This window comes from Ascidiella aspersa, chromosome 6 (assembly GCF_963924565.1).
Source record: "Ascidiella aspersa chromosome 6, kaAscAspe10.2, whole genome shotgun sequence".
In the NCBI taxonomy this organism is placed as follows: Eukaryota; Metazoa; Chordata; class Ascidiacea; order Phlebobranchia; family Ascidiidae; genus Ascidiella; species Ascidiella aspersa.
Window position 1 is genome coordinate 32,471,492 of NC_139452.1, and position 22,620 is coordinate 32,494,111.

At 30.5% G+C, this 22,620-nt stretch overlaps 1 protein-coding gene across 1 annotated transcript; it reads right to left on the reverse strand.

The window, feature by feature from the left end:
• Positions 1–378: 378 nt before the first annotated feature.
• LOC146141325 (receptor-type tyrosine-protein phosphatase epsilon-like) lies at positions 379–16,812 on the reverse strand. The gene is made up of 25 exons (XM_083392885.1): positions 16,756–16,812; positions 16,567–16,680; positions 16,328–16,495; positions 16,035–16,148; positions 14,803–14,927; positions 14,328–14,377; positions 14,045–14,086; positions 13,721–13,768; positions 12,982–13,061; positions 12,860–12,920; positions 12,287–12,360; positions 11,557–11,653; positions 11,221–11,288; positions 10,312–10,446; positions 9,544–9,672; positions 8,781–8,920; positions 7,244–7,379; positions 6,669–6,769; positions 5,935–5,993; positions 5,809–5,849; positions 5,019–5,132; positions 3,829–3,969; positions 3,072–3,220; positions 2,328–2,463; positions 379–1,800 (listed from the first exon to the last, which is right to left on the reverse strand). The coding sequence occupies exons 1-25, from the start codon at positions 16,810–16,812 to the stop codon at positions 1,726–1,728; spliced, it is 2,454 nt and encodes an 817-aa protein (XP_083249011.1). The 3' UTR covers positions 379–1,725.
• Between the last annotated feature and the right edge of the window lie 5,808 nt (positions 16,813–22,620).

Sequence of the window (22,620 nt, forward strand, 5' to 3'; positions counted from 1 at the left end):
GATATTTTAAATCGAATATTTCCTATAGGAACTAATCGGAATGACAAGGACATCAGTTTTATCAAGTAACTGACCTGCGATCACACATATGTGTGTTAATATCTGAGATTTAGCCCTTCGCAGCTGCTTTTAGACCAACGATTACGGCTAACGTATAATTAGTACACCAAAAGCCATCGCAGACTCACCGATCTATGATGCAAGCAGGGCAGACTAGAAAAACAAGTAGCCTGCAGTGAGGTTCGAACTCACGACCTCCGGTCCAGCCGGGACCGTAGCTCAAGGGTGCCGATAGGTATTTGAGAATGTTCAGAATCTGATTTTTGCTTAACCGGTAAGCTTTCATGATTTTACCAAATGTTGCATTTTGAGCTTATGTTGATTAGTTTGCAAAAACGTGAAGGTTTATAGTGAGCCAGGCAACACTTATTGTGCAACAATTAACAAAATATACAGTTGTGCTTGCCACACCAATAAAAGTATATTAAATAAAAATAATACACCTGGTAAAAAACAATCCTTAATAACTGACAGTGATTTGCTTTATGTACACAACAACAAGATTTCACACTCGAATAAAATACAAAAAAGCACAAAAACACTGAGAAAAATAAGATATATGGAAAACCCTACAGGAGAAACACAGTTTGCTTGTAAGCAATAATAAAAATATAAAAAGATGATTGTATATAGTTTAACAAAAACGTTGCCGTTAGATAATAAGACATCTAAAAATATACATGAATCATATTTCCACCATCATTGCAAGTTCAACGTTTCTTAACTATTAAATCTCATGAAGCAGTAGTTAGTTTATTTTGGCATTTTGTTTATTTGGCATTTTTTAGACGTATTATTCCTGGGCTGTTCTTGTAAAAAGAAAAAGGAAATATAAAGGAACATCTTTGGTGCCACATTTATAAAACAAATTTAAAGTTGCTCTTTAAACATTTGGAAAGTTCAGTTAGAAATGCAACATTTTATTTTAGTAGTTGCAAAACATTGTAATGTATTTATCGGAATACAATATTAAAAGTTCTTTTCAGTAGTTTAATAATTGGTGGCACTTTTAATGAAACATATTCTGCCTCAAATTAACAAATGCTATAATTACATTTACATCTACACTCCTATTGCGCACGAGAAACACCTCAAGAAAAACATACAAAATATAAATTAACGAGCCTCATAAAACGTCCATTTATTCTATAGAGAAATACATAGGATAAAAATTAAAAAATGTATATTTAAAAAAAAATAAATGGATTCTTTTTTGCAAATGTGCCTAACTAATCTACTTATATATATATATATTAGTGTGTGTGCATGCGTGCGTGCGTAGTCATCTAAAAGGAAAACATTGTATTTTGAACCAGAAAAAAAAATAAACCAAGACATTATGGTACAGATCTAAATAAATATTGCACAATAATCGTGATTAGGCCAACTGGTTTTGGTAAGCCTTTCGAAAAGTGTAAAACACACACACATATAGAAGAAAAAACAAAAAACAAAAAGTGTGAAAATATATACTAGCTACTGAAGTCAAGAAAAATAAATATATTTCAAGTGTTTCTGTGTGTTCTGTTAATTCATCTCTTCATCAAAAAATAAAAACCAAAGCAACCAAAAGCTCAGTTGATAAATAAGAAATATAAAAAGTTCAGTGAAAAAACAAGGATAAAAAATTAAAAGTAATAGTTTGAAGTGCAATTGTTCTGGTTCCTATTTGTAGTTTGCATAAGTGTTGAACGAAGAAAGATACTCCATGATCACCAAGTATATGAACTTGTAGCATTCCTGGTAAAAAACACAAGTTATTGGGTCTTAGGCATATTCACACAATATATTTGTTGTTGCAATATCACAATAAACTAGGTTTAAAGGTATAAACCAGATTGAACTTTTGTGTTGAACAATTTTTTTAAATAATGATAAATATATGCATGCTATTTTATTTATCTTAACAGGTTATCTATAATAATATAGCAACTAACATAAGTTTAAATGGCTCTTTGGAATGGTATTGTACAACAAGGAAACATATTTAAGTGACAATAAACTGTTCCAAGGTGTTAATCCAAGGTTTCTCAGATTTATTGAGTTTGGTTCTAAAAAAGATTTTTCCAAATTTGAAATAAATCACATAAACAACATGAAGAAGTGTTTATTTTAATTACATTTTAACTTCATTACGTCTTATGTTTTTTTCGCTTAAGAGTTTAGTGGAAAGAATCAGATCTTCAAGGCTTTTGTGCTTAACGTTTAAAACTTGGGCTGCCGAGAAAAAGGTTGAGAAACACTGGATTACCAATTGTCTAACTAACCAGGTTGTCCGCCATGTTTGGTCTCAGGTCCCTCAGATCTTTCACGGTTCTTAAAACATCGACTTTATTCTGAGCTTTCAATCTTTCCAGAATGTTTATCAGAGCGATGAAGGTGCCGGTCCTCACAGTTCCGTCGCTGAAAACATTGATATTTTGAACAACAGGTTAAGTAAACAAATAACATTGTAGTTTTAAGGCATTGAGGGACTACAATTTCTAGTTTATTTCATGTAAGCAGTTTTTTTAAATTGGCAGGTTCTATTTTTTTTAATTTTGCAAATGAATTTTTTGGAAATGACTTGACTGGGACTTAAGTCATTTCAAAATGACTTGTTTGTAACACTGTGTGTCAGGCATATACAGCATCCTGGTTTTTGTCACTGTTTAGAGTCGTATTTAAATGTAGAGATTTACCAACAACTGGCCTACATTTAAATCGGCGAGTCGGGTAATAACAAACAGAGACCGGCTCCGGTAAATGTACAATTTTAAGTCCTGAGTCGGGTTATGAATCTGCAGCCTACATTCCAAACATTCACTTAATCAAAGGGTACAGCAATCCCCTCCTCAAAGAGGTGTCATATGATTCATCCACAGCAATACTTGGTTGAAACATTTTCCACAATATGTTATTCAACCTTTACAACTTATTCCACAAGTTCAGAGTCCGACTCAGGTCAAATAAAATTAAAATTAGCTTTGTTGAGTCCAGAACCCGACTATACTGCCACCTTGTGTATTTACCTGCATTGAACCATCACTTTACTGCCACCTTGTGGACCCCCTTGCGACCTTTGAACTTCATCCATCAGCTGCAACATCAACTTTGACCTTGGAGGGACGTTGACATTTTTCCAGGTGTTCAGAACCAGGTACTTCACATCAATTTTTTCCTGTTGGTGAAAACACACCGGCTAAAATAACAAGTGATTTAAATAGCAGCATTTTGGATGTTATGGTTGGTTGGTCAATAGTTTAAGTACACATTATCACATAAACACTTTATTATTCAGAAAAATTATTTTAAAACAGAAGTAACTATCCAATATTATGGCTTTAATATTTTTATTAAAATTACTAAAAAAAACGGTGTATTGTGTTGCAAAGAAGTAACGAAGTAACTAATTCCAGAGAAAAAAAGACAGAATTTGCAATCAAAGAAATTACAGAAACATGAACATTAGTTTCCAATTTTAAGGCATAATGGACTATACAATTATTAACTATGAAAGTTTAATTTAAGTTTGAAAAAATCATGTTTTAAAGCATGCGGAACTATAGGCAGACAACATTACATGCTGTGGTAATTTTGAACTATAAAAATTTAAATCAAGTTTTAAAAAACAAGGTTTTAAAGCAACATTGTTTAAAAATGCTGAAAATGTTTCTCAGTATTCATTCAATTATATTCAGCTTGGTTTAGGTTATATGACCAATGTTAAAGCTTGAATAACAACTCCATGGATTTTATTGTTGTATTTAGATTGTCGCAAAGCTCCACCTTAAGTGGTGACGTCATCTCCACTTTCACAGTTCTCTCAACAAAACTTCCTCGATCATTCGTTGAATTAATTGTGAGTTTCACATCTCCAAAATCCACCATTTCACCTCCACTTGTAGTAATAATGTCAGCTTCATAAGGCTGTACAGAAATAAATATTTAAAACATTTGGATTATTAAAGTTTAACAAGTCAATAAAAACTTTGCCTTATTGGCTCAAAAAAGTTACACAATAAATTATGGTTAGACAGAATATTTCTCCCGCCAGAATTAGGTCAGCTGGGTAAAGCTGTACAGAGAGAAAGATTTTTTACAGAAATTTTAACAACTTTGCAGATTAAACTTTATCAAGTAAAAAAGACAACAAATACTTTTCCTTATTGTCTTCACACAAATATGTATTGTTATATAAAATATTTTACAATCATTGATTTGTCATTTCAATGAAAGTATCAAAGCCATAACAGTTGATTAAATCAAAATATTTATCTATTTTTAAAACGATTCGGAAATACTTTATGCCATAATAGTTATTTGTATTTCTGGAAGTTTCATTGGAAAGTGAAAATAGTGAACAATTGATACCCAGGGTTTGACCCAAGACCATTATTCACAACCGCATTGTAAGATATAAAAGGAAAACTTAATGCCATTGAATTTATGAGTCAGTGGTTTGTCTATATTAGTTTGAATGCATGTGAAACTATGTGTTAGACAATTTAATGATTTTCCGCTAATCATTTCTTAAGTTATGAACTCTTACCTTTCAAAATTAACCCATGCTCTACAAGCCACCAAGCAATTCTTTTTAATATTATATATATTCAATCACCAATCCATTTGTTAGAATGCCAGAATTTATAGAATAATTTCTATGCAATAAGTCATTGATTACCAAGGCCTTAAACAAAGCTTTAGAATTAATAAAACATTTCTCGCAAACAAATTCAAAAACGTGTGATTGAACAAATATTTTAAATATCAAAAAAATTAAAAAAACATTCAATAACCAACCTATTTGTTCAAAAGTTTGCTAATTTATTGCAATTAAATTTAATATTAATTAAAAAGGCGATGCATAGAAAAAACTAAAATAAAAAAAAATAAATTATTATTTTTTACTTTTCGCTTTGTACGTTTATTATATTATAAACACAATTTTGTCATATTTTTCACTCACACCAACTTACCTCCAAGCACACAACAGTGTTGACTTGTTGATAAATCATTGACTTCCAGAACTCTGCTTGTCTGTCACAAGAAGTTGATTGTGATGTAATAAAGGTTGTAGAACAGCTGTCTCCCTGGAAATTAAAATACAAAAAAAACACAAAATTTCAAAGCCATAAAGCATTCTGTCACTGATATTACTTCATGTAATTTGTTATTGATACTTTAAAATTCAGAAACCTAACATCATATACTTTTACCATAAGAAATGTATATATCAATATCAACAACAGCTGATAATTGAAACACAAGTCTAAAACACTGATAGGTAAGATTTAAAGGTTATACCAATGGTAATGCAAGTAAACATACTAAAATAAACAAGCTCAAAAATTCCAAAGTCCTAGCTGCTCTTTAAACTACTTGCTTTACTTCAGTATGGATATCTAATATTTTAAGCAAAATGTACAACATTTTAAAGCAATATACAATGACGTCTTTATATTAGACAATTTGATATTGTATCTGCACTGATAACACAACACTTGTCTATTCCTGGTCATATTCAACAAACCACGGAATTATAGCCGTGCAGTTTCCAAATGGGTTAAGAACTCTATGCAATAACCTTTGTTATTTAGAATGGAAACACATTAAAACACAAAAAATATAACAGTTAAATGTTATGTAATTGGCACCGACACAAGCCTAGATTTGGCTGGGTTAATATTTAGCGTAAAAGCACTATAGTTATAAGGACTACAGGCAATGATGTTTGTTATTTGTAATAGAAATACATTTGCACCTTACCTGTATCACTGTGCTCCTTTCAAGCAAACTTGTTGCTTTATCTAGAAGCAAAAATGAGAAAATAATGTAAGAAACATTTTAAATTTGCCAATTTAACAACTGATATTTACTAACAACAATAATCACCTTTTGATTGTGACTGAATCTGTTGAAGTAAGTTAAACTCCTCAATGCTGATTTTAGGTCTGAAATATAACTTCGATTACTTTTCTGTTGCAGGGATATCTAAATAATCTTCAATATAGACCTCTGCAGATTAAAGTGTTGCCATTCTAGCTTTAATTCTTTTACTTTTAAAGTAACACGAAATGTGATGTATTTTGGCAATTCTTGGTTAGGAAAAAACATTCACTCTTTTTGCAAGTTGAAAACAAACTTTTACATGATTTTTTTGGTTTAACCAGGTTACATATTATAACTATACATAAATGTCGTGACCGCATATATATATTTTTTTTGCGCCCAGTTGCAAGATTATTGCCCTGATGAACTTAATAGATCATCAAAATGTCAGTACGTATAATAATTAATACAATGCCTGGCAGCAATAATATGTCTAGGTTATTTTTTAAAAAGACTTGACTTGGACTTAAGTTATTTGTCAACACACTTAAGAGTCATTATAAAACAATTTTCACCCAGTAAATTGTGTTTTTGTTATTTTTAGTTTAGTTATTGCTCATAATTGGCCGAGTTTACCAATTGAATTAGTTTAACATTTTATTTTTGTGTAAATTCTTGACTGGGAACCAATGACTTGGCAACTAAAGTTTGGGGTTTTCAAATAACTCGACTTGGAGTTATTTTAAAATGACTTGTTGCTGCTATTGACACTTAGGGTTATTATATGTATTACTTACAAGTCATCTTCAGTGAGATCCGATAGTTCAGTTGTTGTCCGATCACTTGCCGGAAACATTTCATGTTCCATTATAAGCTTGTGGATGAAGACATATTGTTGCTGGAATAATAAAAAAGGAAGTTAAACATTGGTGGCCAATTCTAAGTATGTGGAAATTACCATCAATGCTAAATTACAGAAAACAAAATTTTGAAGAGAAATAAAAGTTTTAAGATTAAATACAAAATTTTGAAGATTAAATACCTTAAATAATTTTGAACCAATTTATATTATTTTATTGCTATACTAAAATAATATTATTTTTAGTAGCCAAATTATTGAAGCAAAACAATAAAAAAAAAAAATTATAACAGTGTTTAAGATTTAATGTTTTACCTGCATAAAGTTGTGTAATAGAAAAATAATAATTGTCTCTAATAGAGAAATTGAACATTGGCCTGATTCGTTGCCCTGTTTTATCTAAATTATCTGGTACTAGTGTCGAAAAAAAAAAAAAAAGTATCGGACATCACTTGTCCGTTAATTGACACGTCACGATAAGTACTGTTAGTGCCACAAAAAGTATAATGTTACCAGAGTCTGGACCATTTCCGTCCTGTTCTCCCTCATATTGATCACAGTTCGAGCAACTTCAACATTTTCTTCTGCGTCGAGTTGATCGAACGAAACGTCCATCGCGATGTAAGTTCCAGTACGACCTACTCCAGCACTAGAGGTATATGACATTATTAAAGTATAATAATGACCTTACAAAACAATAAAATCTGACAAATACCTAGATAATACAACCGACTCCAACACTAATGGTATGTGACAATGTTGACCAATAATAATAACAATATAAAATAATGAAATGTGATAAGGCTAGTATGAAGCACTCCAGCACTAGACTTATTTGACCAGTTTTAATAACAGTACAATACAATAAAATGTGATAGTATACCTAACAGCAATATAGGTATTTTACAATGTTAATAATATTAATTATACCGCAAAACATTGAAATATGATAAATATTTAAACAGTGGTAAGTGACAATGATGATAAGTACTAATTATACCACAAAAAAATAAAGACAATACAAAACAATAAAAGCGATAATACATATATAACATAAGTGGATCCACCACTAGGGAGGGGGGTTAACAATGTTGACCAATAATAACAACAGTGCAAAAAAATAGTGGCGGTGAAATACAATAAACTGTGACAAGCCTGGCTGAATCCAGCACTAGTGTTATTTTACAAGGTTGACAATTGCTATTGGCAAAAGTCTTAACGACTAAATGCAGAGCTAGTGTGGTTTTATACTTTTTAATAGATTAAAAAAGCAGATTTATTATAGAAGCTACAATGCAAACCAATTGGGCAAACTTTTTTGTCTTTATATGTGTTGTCCATTTAACTCCAATCTGCTTTTGGTTTAAGCTTAAAATAACACTTTTGTAATTTTAGTCAAAACTTCATAATTTTATTTGGGATATGAATATTATTCTTTGCTTTGTTATTGTGTTCACAAAGTTTGTTAACAGGAACTATATTTTCTTGCATTGGAAAAATATAAAGTTCTATTTGTATATTATAATGATTGTAGAGTGCACAGGTTTTACTAGAAAAAGATAAATTTTAAAACCCTGAAAAGTTTTGTTATTTCTTATTGGCATACTTTTTTCCATTAAAAGTCTTAAAGCTTTCTCTAAATGAATCATATCTTAGTTTTTACCTGCAATATATTTAGTGGATTAAAACGCATATTTTTTAAAGGGTTAGAGATGTCTGGTACAAGGCAACTAATATTTCAAACTTATTTTTGGTTTTGTACACAAGCTTAAACAACACTTCTGTTTTTTCAAGCTTAGTCAAACCTTCATAACATTATTTTTTCTTTGCTGTCTAAACACAGTGTTAAAGTCTAGGAACAGTATATTAAAACTGTACTAGCTTTCTTAATATTAAGTTTTCTTTGTGCACGATTAATTTAATATTGTACAGGTTTAACTAGGACTGAATTTTATCAAAGCCCAGAAAGCTGTACTAATTATGATATCTTTTTTTTTTTCATTAAAATCCTTTAAGATTTTATTTTAATAAATCACACAAACATTTCCACCTGCAATGGACGACAACAGGAGCTTGTTTGTCGTGTTTTTCTTCCACCATTCTCCTCAAGTAAACCATGTCTGAAGTTGTAGTTGGAATTCCATGGTCGGGCCAGGTTGTGTATTGGAACTGAGTCACGTTACGCGTTTCCTTAAAGTAATAAGACACTGTGGCTTGGGAAGGGAATGAAATTGCGGGGTATTGTTGATTTAAGAACACACAACACTGTCTTAAGAAACTGAGTAACCTTTTGTGTTTTCTGCAATAACAAACATTACATTGGTATAAAACAATTTAGGTTGATTAAAAAATACATGATATCTTAAGGTGGTTTCGTTTGGCCAAACACAATTTTTGCATAAGTTTTTTTGTAAATAAAATATTTTTAGTACTTCTTTTTATATATACCTGCCATTAAAACAATAAACTACACAATTTAGATATTAGTTTTAAGACTATAGGTTACTCTATTTTATAAAATAGAGACACTACTAACAAACAATTAGGTCATTAAAATAAACATCTTGAAAAAACAAATAATTTGTAAAGTCCTGAGGTCAAAGAAAAATTTTGGTGTCTTGAAATTTTCATTTAACAATTTTTTTTTAATTTTTTTAAAAATAAACATCGAAAAAAATTTTGGTGTCTTGAAATTTTCATTTAACAATTTTTTTTAGGTAGATTAAAACAGATTATTTTAAAAACACTACTAACAAACAATTAGGTTATTAAAATTTTTTTATAAGCTAAGTCAATATTCAATTAGACAAAACCTTGTCATTGCTGATGCTGAGTTTTCTTTTCATGATTCCTCCCAAAATATTTTCCTCATCACAAGTAACTTTAATCTTTCCATGTTGAAAACTAGTTCCAGGATCCGGCCAGTATTTCGCACATTTTGCCTAAAAACACATAAATTAGGTGACTTATTAACCCGAAATGTAATATTTTGTTATTTATTTCTTCACAATTCATATGTATTTATTACCAAGTATTAAACACTAAAGTAATGTTGTTGGTTTTTAGGTTTATTTAGCACTGTTTGTTAAATGCAATTTTAAAGCTCATGTGAAAGTTTTGTTCAGTGCCCTCTTAAGAATTTTCAAAAGACTGCAACAATTTAAAAATAGCCCTAGTTGAAACTTCTGTAGTTATACAAGTAGATTATATTTCGAGGCATTTCAAAATATGTATTTTATTTCCCGACTTTGTTCTAAAGGTCTATGGGAAGTCTAACATTCATTTCATTTGGTATATATTGCCATAGTAATAAAAACAGCCTTCTATAAGTTATGAAACTGCAAATTTATAAGAATGCCAAAAGTTTATAATATATCTGGGTGTTTGTCATCAATTAGACAAGAATACAGTTTTTTGCAAATTAGTTTATATCCCCTAAGACGTCATAAAAAATCCTGAACACACATTTTTCCAAAAAGCAAAGTAGCCTTCTTTGTAAAACACAATCTAGTTCTAGTATAACACAAAATGTTTATACACAAAGCTATGAAATCAATAAAGCAAAGTTGTTTTCACCAAACCTTGTTCCTTTCCTTTATTCCAGTCAGCATGACGATGATTGAAGCATTTTGTTGCCAAACCATCAGCCAGAAATCACCCATAGTGTTTGGCTTGGGGCCTTGAGATGCTATGAACTTATTCTTCTCTGAATATCCCTGTGAAAAAAATAAATAAATGTTAGCATAATGGCTGGAGGGTATAGTTAAGCGTAGAATGAATATCAAAGACCATAGAGAAGTAGGGATTTTTTTGAAAATGGTATTTTAAGTTAAAACTAAATAACGAGTTATTCGAAACACATCAAATTATACACTTCTGCAAGGGCTTAAAAACGTATTTGGCCTTTTTTGGGTATTCTATATATATGACTACATAATGTTGAGACTGTGTCTAGTTTAACTGTTAAATATAAACACAGTAAAAAACTATTTTTGATGCTGTTTTTATAAAGAAGTGTTCATCAATGGACTGAGGTGACTAACGTGAATGTCTTTGAATACAGAAACAAAACAAATGTTACACCAAATCTTGGTTTTTAAGGCTTGAAAGAAAAAGCCGCAATATCAATAACACCAACAATAATTTAATTTAACGCAACACAAATACTGGGATATTTTACCTCAATAACAAGACATTATTGTTAAATAAAGGCGATTGCCCTTTATTTCAAATTAAACTTTTCTAGTGCTTTCTAATTAACATAAGTTCGACGATAAAAAAATTAAAGATAATGAAGATTTAAACTGGTTGACAGACACTTTAAAATTTTTAAAACTATTGAGAAAAATAAAAGTGTTTTTTAAGTCCTGCAATCCATTATTTTCAATTGCACTTTGCTGGATTTTTCACATAGCAATAAGGATAACAACAACAATGTTATAAATTTTGTGGTGTCTGACAATTGTCACAATTAAAATGACAAACTTTACCTCGATAAAAGAAGCGTTTATGTAATCGTCCTGTCCTTGGCCCCTGAGTACAACTCTTGCATGGTCAACTGTATATTAACAAAAGTCGGTTATTTCTACTTCTCGTAGCACTTCAAATAGTTCTATTTTTAAAAATAATGCTTGTTAAAGTTCTTGTATATAAGTAAATAATTACTGCATATAGGCAATCCTGTCCAATAGAATTACAACTTAAAAGAATTACATTAATAAGTTAAATAAGTTAGAATTAGAATTACAATTTAAAACAATTACAATTAAAACTTCATAGTTAAGTTAAGGTAAGACAAAAAATACCAAAATTATTGTTGAACTTACAAGAATATATGTTCTTGTATCTGTTCTTTTCAGCATTTTGTGGCAGTTGTGAGAGATGTTTTTTACTGGTGTTGCTTTGGCTAGTTTTAACTATTTCCTGTAACAATATGTCGGCATTATACAATGGTTCCTAACCTTGGTATGAAGACCAGGCATGGTTTAGTGCAGAAGTTAAACTAATCAAAATGTCTTTAACAGTAAGAATACCCATATTGCTTAAAAACGTAATTAGGGGGAAGAACATTAATGTAACTTAAAATGCGCCGCAGACAAAAGTATTTTAACATATAAAACATATTTTTTACTTTCTGTTTTGGCTTAGCTTAATATTCTTACAATACTTTCAGGACAGGCAACTATAAGGGATATATAATAAAAACTTGCTAGCAAAGAAAAATACTGATATACATAAAAATACTAGTCTAATAGGATTTTTTGGCATATTTGTATAGTTTAAAAAGTCAATGGAACCTTGTTTGAAAGGTAGGCATGGCGATTAACATTGGTTGCTGCCCTCTGTTATATGATACTGAGGTTTTTATACATCCTAACAAATATTTGGCCAAAATAAATAGTATTTCACATAGATGGACAACCAAGAATCTTTTTCCTGATTTTTTACAGTACATTTGTTAACCTAGCCTTTGTTTTAAAGTCTGGTTGAAACCATAATATATATAATTAGTACCGTAGCATCTACCACTATTTCTTTTATAACCAAAATATTTACTTGAAACTCTTCGTTAAATAACTTCATGTTGTTCGCTGCTTTAAGTTCATATGCAGTTTTCAGTTTCCATTGTTCTAAAAAATGATGTTGTTTTGACTTTTTAGGAATACTAAGCCCATATGGAAGTTAGTAACATTTTGAACATCTCTTTATGAATTTTATAGTTTACTTTTATACTCAAACTAATTGAAATATAACTTCAATATTTGTTAGTTTGTTATCATATTTAATTTTGAACTACATATCACAAAAAATGTTTATAATAACAATGTATTATAACTATGTATTAAACAAAAATTGAAAATAGAGCTTGGACTTTCAAACATTCCTACATTTTAAACACAGTTATAAAGGCAAAAATATTCAACAAAATGATTATATATTTTTTGTTTCTAATAATTTCAGCAATAGCTTATGGCCATCAGTGTAACTTTTATGTGTTATTGCTAAACATTTAAAAATAAAGAATATTTAAATTTTGTTATGGATTTATATTTAATTAACAATAAAAAAAAAAAACTGCCAATAAACCTATGTATTGCGTTGAAAATAAGACAAATAACATAAACTCACTTTGTGGCTTTTGGATGGCGACTCCATCTCTGTTAAAGTTCTCATATGCAGCATCTGCATTCTGCAAAAAATATATAGAAATTAAGAAAAAAGTTTACATGTAGAAATATGTTGGCACTCACATTTCGTCGCCGGTTGCTTTGGTTTGTGATGTTTTCTACAACAGTAGGATTTCTGTTTGGTGAGATTGCATTGTGGCTAGCTGTAAATATCAGAAGTGTTGTAAACAAGCCCCTTGACAAGTTACTTATAAAATAACTTGAATCAATTCATGAAAAAAAAATTCAAGTTATTAATTTGCAAAAAAGTTTAAGTCCTAAAGTAATTTTTAAATTCCAAGTCATTATCATCCAACTAAAATATTGGGCTATTAAAATTGAAAAACTCGTTCAACCCTGAGAAATATTTCGACAATAAACACCCAGTGTTGTAAACAAGTCAATTTAAAAAGACTGAAGTCCCAGCCAAGTCATTTGTTAAAGCCATAATTAGAGCAAGTCAATTCCAAGTCAAATCTTTGTTATAAAATAAACGTTAAACCTTGTAAACATCAGATTATTATGAGCAATAACTCAGAAATAAGTAACCTATACGCAACATATAGAAAGCAAATTGTTTTCTTAGTTTACAAAATATTGTAAAATAAAAAAAGTTCATAAAAATACTAATGTCAATGAAAATACCAATGTAAAGGTCAATGTCAAGTCATTTTGCCAAAACGACAAAAATCAACTTAAGTTATTTAAAAAAAAGGACTTAAATGTATTTTATTGACTTTGGTCATTCTTACACTGGCAAATATTCTATGCATGTATGGTTAATTAAAAGCAAGTAAAACTAAAAATACTGTTAAGTTGTGACCTGGTGCAATGTAAGGCTGCGGTGCACTTCGCATTGGTACATTATCATCTGAAATATAAAAACAACATTGAAACCGGGTCCTAATATTTTAGCATGTTAAACAAAAAAACCTCAACAACACTAAATGTTTATAATTCAACTTTTAACCATTTGCATCATCAAGTTGCTTTTAGTATTTTCAAATTGAAAAAAAATTTAAGAAAAATACAAAAGACAAAGAATTAAAAAATTAAATTTTTTAAACATGAGATTTAAAAAATACTTTTTGTCCTCTTAAACTCCTTGAGATTATGTATTTTTTAACAAAACAATTATCACACCAACCTTGTATGCTTAAGAAATTAGATTCAGCTGATGTATTAACAGCTGCAATAAAATTGACTGTGATTAACTATCTATGTATAGGTCCATAAACAGAAGAGGTTAAAGCAAGTTACAGGCATCAGCCTAATCCTACGACCAAAAAATGGTACTTTTAACTGTAAATCTGCTTTGCTATACATTTATGAGTTTATTAAGTATATAAAATCACAATAGCATATTTTATAGCTAAATCATAATAAGATCGTTTAATCAACACTTCAAACTTCTAGACCTAACAACAAACCTGCGAAATTAAGTCCTGTGGGCACAACATTCTTGGCACTACGCCGCTTCCTGTAATATGATGCATCACATTGGTTTATAGGGCTGATAAGTTAACTGTTTAATGGCTAAGAAAGCCTTACATAATGCCATACTATAATTATCTATAAAAAATTATAAACATAATCTGTAATTCAGTGCAGACATTAAATACTGTTTATAAGAAATGCTACCTATAATCTAAAAAATGTAGTTATTTTACAGTCGATATAATAGGCGGTATATTTTAAACGACCCAAGCAAATCAAAATTTCAAAATTACTATGTTTTAATTGAATAAACTTAAGTTTTATTTTATAAGGCTTCAATGTAGTTGCTAGTTAAGATAAAAGTTATATTCCTATGCATTCAATAAATCACAAGCACATAAGTAGCTCTCAAGGCATCCCTAACCGACCATGTTAATTTATTGCACTGTGTGCTTGTAAGTCGCCTACCTTCTATAAAGAAAAACAGCAGCAGAAACAAGCAACACAACAAGGATTGCAGAACAGATTGATCCAACAATTGCACCAGATTTGCTTTCTGGAGTAAAAAAATAGGAAGTGTTTTGTTGTAAATGCTATTAACGCAATAAACGGCCTAATTTAAAAAAATATATAGCAGACATTTATGAAACTGTTACTTTTTTTACTGTAAATAGTGTTGTCATACATTGAAGCATTTATTTTTTAAAGTTTGTGACAGTGGATATTTTTTTAAAGAAGTATGTGCATGACTGAGAATTGAATTATAAAGGATTGTTTCCCAAACTCTTCACTCTGCAGCCCTTTCAGTTTCATAGCAAAACTTAAAAGTGGTAAAAATAACATTTTCTGTGTGTCTGCTTTGCACCTTAGCTTAAGTAAGTTGTGTCGAATCACGTCGAACATATCCACAAAAGCCTTTTACTTTATTTTTGTTATTATTTTGACCTGAAGAAGCAAAGTTGTCCAAAATTTCGCAAAATTAAAATACAATTTCTCATTAAACAATGCCATTTGATTGCAAAATTTAGAATTAGAAAAATACAGCTATCGACAAAAAATATTACCACACAACGTACTGCTTAGTCTACATTTATAAAAATCATCATTTTATTGATATTCCATACTATACAGATTGTCCTTAAACAGTTCAGCTGGATTTTCAGATTTGTATTAATAAAGTCGGCCTACTCTTAACCCCTGAAACTATTTGTACAACCCCTAGTTTTGAGAGTTTTGTAATAAAGCACTTGTCAATTTACCAGATGCAGTTGTCTTTTGACCTGTATCACGTATTTTTGTGGTGAAAGTTGTACTTTGTGTGATTTGAACTTTTGGTTTACGACATTGACCCTTGACCTCACTCCAAACACTTAACCCTTCACAGAAAACGGTTTGGATCTGAAAAAAATATATTTTTTTTATGTTTTCCGAGCCATAAAACTTTAAATGGTATAAAAGTTGTAAGTTTATTTGTAAGACTGCTGTAAACGTTTTAAGGGCAAAATCATGAAGAACTATAACTGTAACCTACTGTTTAATATAGATTAACCCTTCTTAAAAAAGAAATAATAAAATAAAGTATTTGTTTTTTGATAAAATAATATAAAAAAGCTAAATTTTTCTACCTATCAGTTAGTAATATAAATTTAAATGCAGTTGTACCATGATTTTAATATACTAGTCACAAATGTAGATCTTACTTTTAGAGTAATATCGCTTTCTTCTTGATGCTTCGATGTATTTATTCGTAGTTGTGGGTTTTCGCTCACTTCAAATTGTTTAAGTGTTGTTAGTGTTTTACTAGACGCTGAAACCTGGAAACAAGAAATATTACGTGATTGGCTGTTTTAAAATATAAGTTATGGGTAAATTATATGTGTATACATATAAATAAATAAATTTCACAAAGTTTAAGATAAGAATTTGAAGATAAAAGCAAAAAAACAACATATCATAGCACATTGAGTTGTATTTTAAATTTGAAATCACTCACATTATAGTAGATGATGTTTGTGTGGTTTGTGTTTACTTGCAACAGACAAGGATTGCTTGAGATCACCGATGCACTTGTAACTGCATCTGGAAGTATTACTGCTCTTGTTGTCAAGTTTAACCTGCTTTCAACTGAAAAGTTGCTGCAGCCAATAAATTCAACTATGATCTGAAACATAATATTTTTACCAAAAGTTTGTGACAAATACTGTAAAAGTGATTTGTTGTGCAAAAGCTCACCTTAATTGAATATTCAGTCATTGGCTTCAGTGCATTTAAAGTTGCTTGGAAGTCATTGTACTGAAATGTCTTCATTGAAATAACTTTTCCATTATTTTGTGTTGATAGATCAACCTAGAATTGTTAAACTTGTTTTTGTTGAACTTGTGATAAAATCATCTTGTTTTTTTGGTGAAATTAAAAGCTTACCTTGTTGATTGTGAGTCCAGTTTGGTTTGTTATTTTACCAAACTGATTGGTCCACATTATAGTAGCGTTTGACGAATTGCATTTAGTTGTTGTTCCTTTTAAAGTTGGCGTAACTGTAAAATCAATAATAATAAAAGCAAAGCAATTGTTATTGCATTTAAACATTTATTTTTTATTGAGTATTTTTGACCTTTAACAAATTAAAAACCTTACATTTGATTTGGCATAGGTAGTAAGCTTCAGTTGAACAGTTGACATTAACCGTCTCCCATCCATTAGTTCCATAAGAAAGTGCTTTTTGCTGACAAGTTGTTTTATTTAGTGAAGTGAAGTTTGCTGTTGTTTCATCGCTCCACAACCATTGCTTGGATTTCCATTTGGCTCCAAGTAAGACTTTCTTGTCCACTATCAAAAGAAATATATTTTTCAGTCAAACTTTCTTTGTATCAGCAGAATATGGAAATGACCAATACACTTTTAAAAACTGATTAAGAAAAAACACTTGTAGAACAACCTAACAAAGATCTGCTAATAAACTTAAAAAAATAAAAAATTCCAGCAAAGAAGCAAATTGGATTTCTTTCTCAAAGGTTCTTCTGTCATCTTCAAGGCAGTCAATAATTGTAACTTTTAATGTTTTGTTGACCTTTATCTTATTTTGGATTAAATTACTTCCAAAACTTACTTGAACAAATATTTTTACCTGGTACATTGAATGTTCCAACTAAATTGGTGTGATTGTGATAAACCTCACCACTGACGTCTGTCAAACGATACGAGTAAATTCCCAGCTTACGTTGGTAAATATATATTGCCTTATGTCCAGGGGTTGGTGATGTATTTGCGTACAACATAAAATCAAAATACCAACCTGTAAAACAATACTTTATTTAAAAGTGTCAGTGAAAGATGTTTTGCAGTTTTGTTATATAATTATCAGTTATGAAGAACTTATTTACTTAAAAATGTTTGGAAAACTATCTGACCACTTTATTGCATAAGCAGTTGACATGGGACAAATTGTGACATACTGTTTAGACATGCCGGAGCTGTTGTTTCAGATGGTAGACAAAAAATTCTGATAACTAAATTATTATATTTATGTATATTGCAAATTAATTTAAAACATTTGAGTAAATTATTTCCTACCATCACCATGACATGTTGTTCTAATTTTAACAGCCCATTTATGTTTCCTTGTTATTATTGTATGTGTTTGACAAACTTAAAAAACAATGTGAATTAATAACTTCTTACCTGCACCAGCACATGATGTACCTAACGTTACAGCCCATTTATGTGTTCTTTCTGCAGCATAACAGAAGTATAGAGCAGTTCTTTCGGTTGTATTTCTGTGTAAATGTTTGATTGCATAAAACTCATGTGATGAATAATGTGAGAATATGATGTAATCCAGATGACTTACGTGTTGTAAAGGTCGACGTATGACAAGTGTCCCAACCTAGAAGTGCTTTTCCAATCACCAACTTCATTAGGTGATTTCGAGTATTTGTAAAACAATGCTTTATATTTCCAATCATTTGGGTTGTAGAAAATCCAAACTCTTGTAAGATCTGAAAAAATAAATTTAAAAATGCTGTCCGTATCAGAATATTTTTTTATTTTATGGTACTTAACTTTATAAGCTTTATAATGAGTTACATCTAACACCGCTGTTTTAACTCGCTCATATATCATTTGCCAAAAGCCAATTGTGAGTTGTAATTTTTATATATTCCCACTTATTTTCTTTTAAAATCTGGAGTAGGAATGCGACTATGTTTTTCTATTGTGAGTAACATTATGTAATATTTCAATTTTAACCTGTTGTTCGAGATGATTTTTGAACGTAAATTTCTGAGCTGATCATTTGGCTCTAAAAATGTATTCTTTATGTACATCATAATCTATATAATGATGTTGGTGTTTGAGTAGTTCCCGGTGTACCAATGATATGACCTTGTAATCCCAAACTGCGTGCCTTGATAGATTGTCAAGTGTGCCGCGGAACTTTTTGTCATTTCAGAAAACAATGTATTTGTATTACCTTGGCATGCACGCAAGCAATTTAAACTTAAAGACGCACTATTTATTAAAAATTAATAAGTTTGAGTCATTTACATATTATTTGTTGTGTGTTAAGGGCGATTGTAAAATGACTCTATTGTTGTTCTGTTTAAAAGTGTGCCGCAAAATAATTAAGATTTTTTTAGTGTGCCACGAGCTAAAAAAATTTAGGAACTTTTCAATTGCATGCGAAAAACATACACAAAAAATAATTCAACTAAGCTTAAATTTAATTTTGCTTCTTGAAATTTTGATGTCAATGGTAATTTTCTTTTAACTTACAATAACAGTTCAGGATAAAAAAGCTTTTATTTAAATTAACCTAGCAATATATAATGTTTTGGTTTAACCTGTCCGTAAGGTGTCAGCCATCGACGTTATTATTTGATTTGTTTTCACATCATTATTCACCACTAGATGTCCTCCCAACAATGCACAATTGTTTTCAGCATCATTTGAATTCAAAATATCATTTGACAACTTTAACACTTTTGACCCAACTCCATTTACAGCTGGATTGCAAATTGCTGAAATAAACAAAAACAAATTTAAACTTAGCTTCAATCTGTCAAGTAGCTTGAAAATGAAAGTCAAAGCCAAATTGGTCGCGTAATTGAAATCATCGTAAAAAATACATTTCAATCTGTAGATTTCTGTGACAATAATTGATGATGAAACAAGAGTGTATTGCAACTTCTTTTTTAAGATGATGTAAATATATGCGAACCATTTGGCTTGACATTCATTCAGCATCAAACTTTCTTTGTTACTAACACCTGAAAAAGCTATTTAAATAACATTATAATTAAATTAAATAAGCTATTGTTGGCAATTATTGTTGAAATAAGATACTTTATAATTGTATATATTATTTTTTTACCTGAACATTTATAAGACAAAACGCCTACAAGAATGAAAACATACATCATTTCGCTACAAGCATTTAATGTAAAACTACACCAAAGTATTCATAATGACAGTTCACTGCTTCACTATAACTTATAAATGAAAATAAACTAAACAAGGAAGTGTGTGTCATAGTTTTTATAATTGTTTCCTTGAAGTGTGTGGTGATTACTTAATGACTGAGCTGACACAATTAACAGTTCCTGGTTCATGTACTTTCAATTCTAACAACAAACGAACAGATTTAAACCCCAACTTAGTTTGATCTCAGAAATTAATGTTTCCCAAATAAATAGTTTGTTTGAAAATTACAGTTCGTTTGGCTGAGTACATTTCACTTAGCAAATGTGAGCTTTAAAAAAAGGGCTTTGGGTATTAATGCATAAATGGTAATATTACCAGGGTTTTCAGGCATTTTTATGTAAAGAAAATGAGCTAAAATTAAACTTAAAAACGTTCAGTGATGAAAAATATTTATCTGAATGCAAAATGCACAGATTCTGGTTAAATATTATACGTTAATTTTTTTTCAAGCATAAAGTTTTTGTAATCAATTTGATCTTAAGCTGAAATAATAATATTTATTTTGTTGTTACTTTGCCAATATTCATGACAAAATGTTTTGCACAAAATTTATGCATAGAAAATAACCGAATACCACCTTACTTCACATAGTAATCATGAATCCTCCAACAGATGCAATCATCACATCAACATAATCCCATCTGAAACAATATATGCGTTTTTTAACCTTGTTGTATTTGTTGATTTGACTGTCTGTTTGCGACAATTACTAAAAATATAAAAAATTTGCAAATGTTTGAAAAATAGAAGTTTTTATTACCTGTTACGGATTCTGACTGAAAATACGATAAAGTAGCCACCAGAAATAAAAATAAAATAAAAGAACTAAAAAGCATTTTAGATAAAGAAAGAGTGCAACTGCAACATGGAGCTGTTGTTGTGGTGTCATAAAACAATTAAATTAAACTTAATAAACCTGCTGTTTCGGTTCAACAAATGTGAAATTAAAATGAGTCTAGTCATATTCAAGGAGAAGGTGCCGTTTTTTTTCTCTAAAACTTTATTTTTTTTAAATTATTTTCTGTTCTTCAATTTATACACCTATATTACAATTAGGGCTTCATGGACCCAAAAAAACTAGCCAACACACCCTTAAGGGGTCAACAGATCCCAGTTTAAGAACCCCTGACCTAGGTCTTCAAACATAACTTAGGTAACATACTTTAGGTAACATACAATAGGGTGTATCTTTATAGAATCGAAAACCATCGGCGGCAGGTTTTAGCCAGTCGATCACTGCTCCGCTGACGCGTATATTAACAAGTAAAACTCATAGTTAAAAACATGAGTAAAAACAGGATCAGACGTTTTGTTTAAAGGAAAATATATTTCGCCAAAGTGGCATCATCAGTTCCTGTAAGAGTACAAATAAATAAAATCAGAGCGCAGCCATCAACAAACCAATAAAAGTAAACAATAAAATATTATAATAGACTAAAAACGCAATGAAAAGCACTACAGCCTCGCAGGCAACACGACTGGGATAAATGAGTTCCCACTCGCAATGGGAACATAGCACTGAAACAAGCACTTTGCTGCACCGACCACGGTATTTACATGGCGTCCTGTCGGCAATGTGGCGAACGATACGTCGGGCAAACAAAAAATTCATTTGCAACAAGGTGGAGAGGCCATAGAGCAGTATGGAAAACTTTCAAGTACAAAGAAAATAACGACAAAGCAGCACTTCTGCGCCACTACGCTGACAAACACATGTCCATGCTGAGGCAGAGGCCTACCATTGCAGAGTGTTTCAGCATAACATTTTTAGAAAAACCACCTTTTAATAAGTTGGACATATGTGAAGCAAAGTGGCTAAAGGTAGTCAACGCAACCATTAACATCCAAAAAATGGTTCTACCGCGAATAAGATAAACCGCTATCTTATCGCTACCCATTCGAGCCGCATTTTACCGTCTAGCATCTCGCACTGCTCATATGTATTTTTTTCCCCTTCCTCCACTTATTTGCGTCGCCTACTCATTTATCCCAGTCGTGTTGCCTGCGAGGCTGTAGTGCTTTTCATTGCGTTTTTAGTCTATTATAATATTTTATTGTTTACTTTTATTGGTTTGTTGATGGCTGCGCTCTGATTTTATTTATTTGTACTCTTACAGGAACTGATGATGCCACTTTGGCGAAATATATTTTCCTTTAAACAAAACGTCTGATCCTGTTTTTACTCATGTTTTTAACTATGAGTTTTACTTGTTAGGTAACATACACACCTTTGCTGAATTATTGTAATTGGAACATATATTAAACTACTTTTCATAATGTCAGCATATCTAATGTACACCCATAATATATGCTTGATGTATTAGCAAAAAATTATAAATGTGTTTTAACCAAAACATATAGTTTAAAATGTTGTCTGGTATTTCTAGTGTACTTGTTATACAGTGACCTTTGACACACTTGGTCAAGAGCCTTAAATAGAACACCTTAGATAACGATATTACAGCGAGCAAGCATTAATATAGTTGAAATTTTGTCAATATTTACAAAATATAAAATGCAACAACAAATTAAAAAAAAAATGTTGTTAGCTTGTCGACATTGTAGTTGTTTAGTCTGGCTATCCCTTAAAATAAATAATACAAAGTAAGCAGCTTACATGAATGCTAGAGGCAAATGTGAATGTTTCTATGGCCAGCTATGGGATTTACAGCAAAGATCTTAAACTCAAAGTGTCCTGTCATATATTTTGTAGGGGTGCCGCAAAATTATTTTAGCTCTATTGTTCTGCTGCAAGTGGAAAAGGTTGCGGAGCTTGCTCTACATCTTGTGCCTCCGATTTTCAGTGTT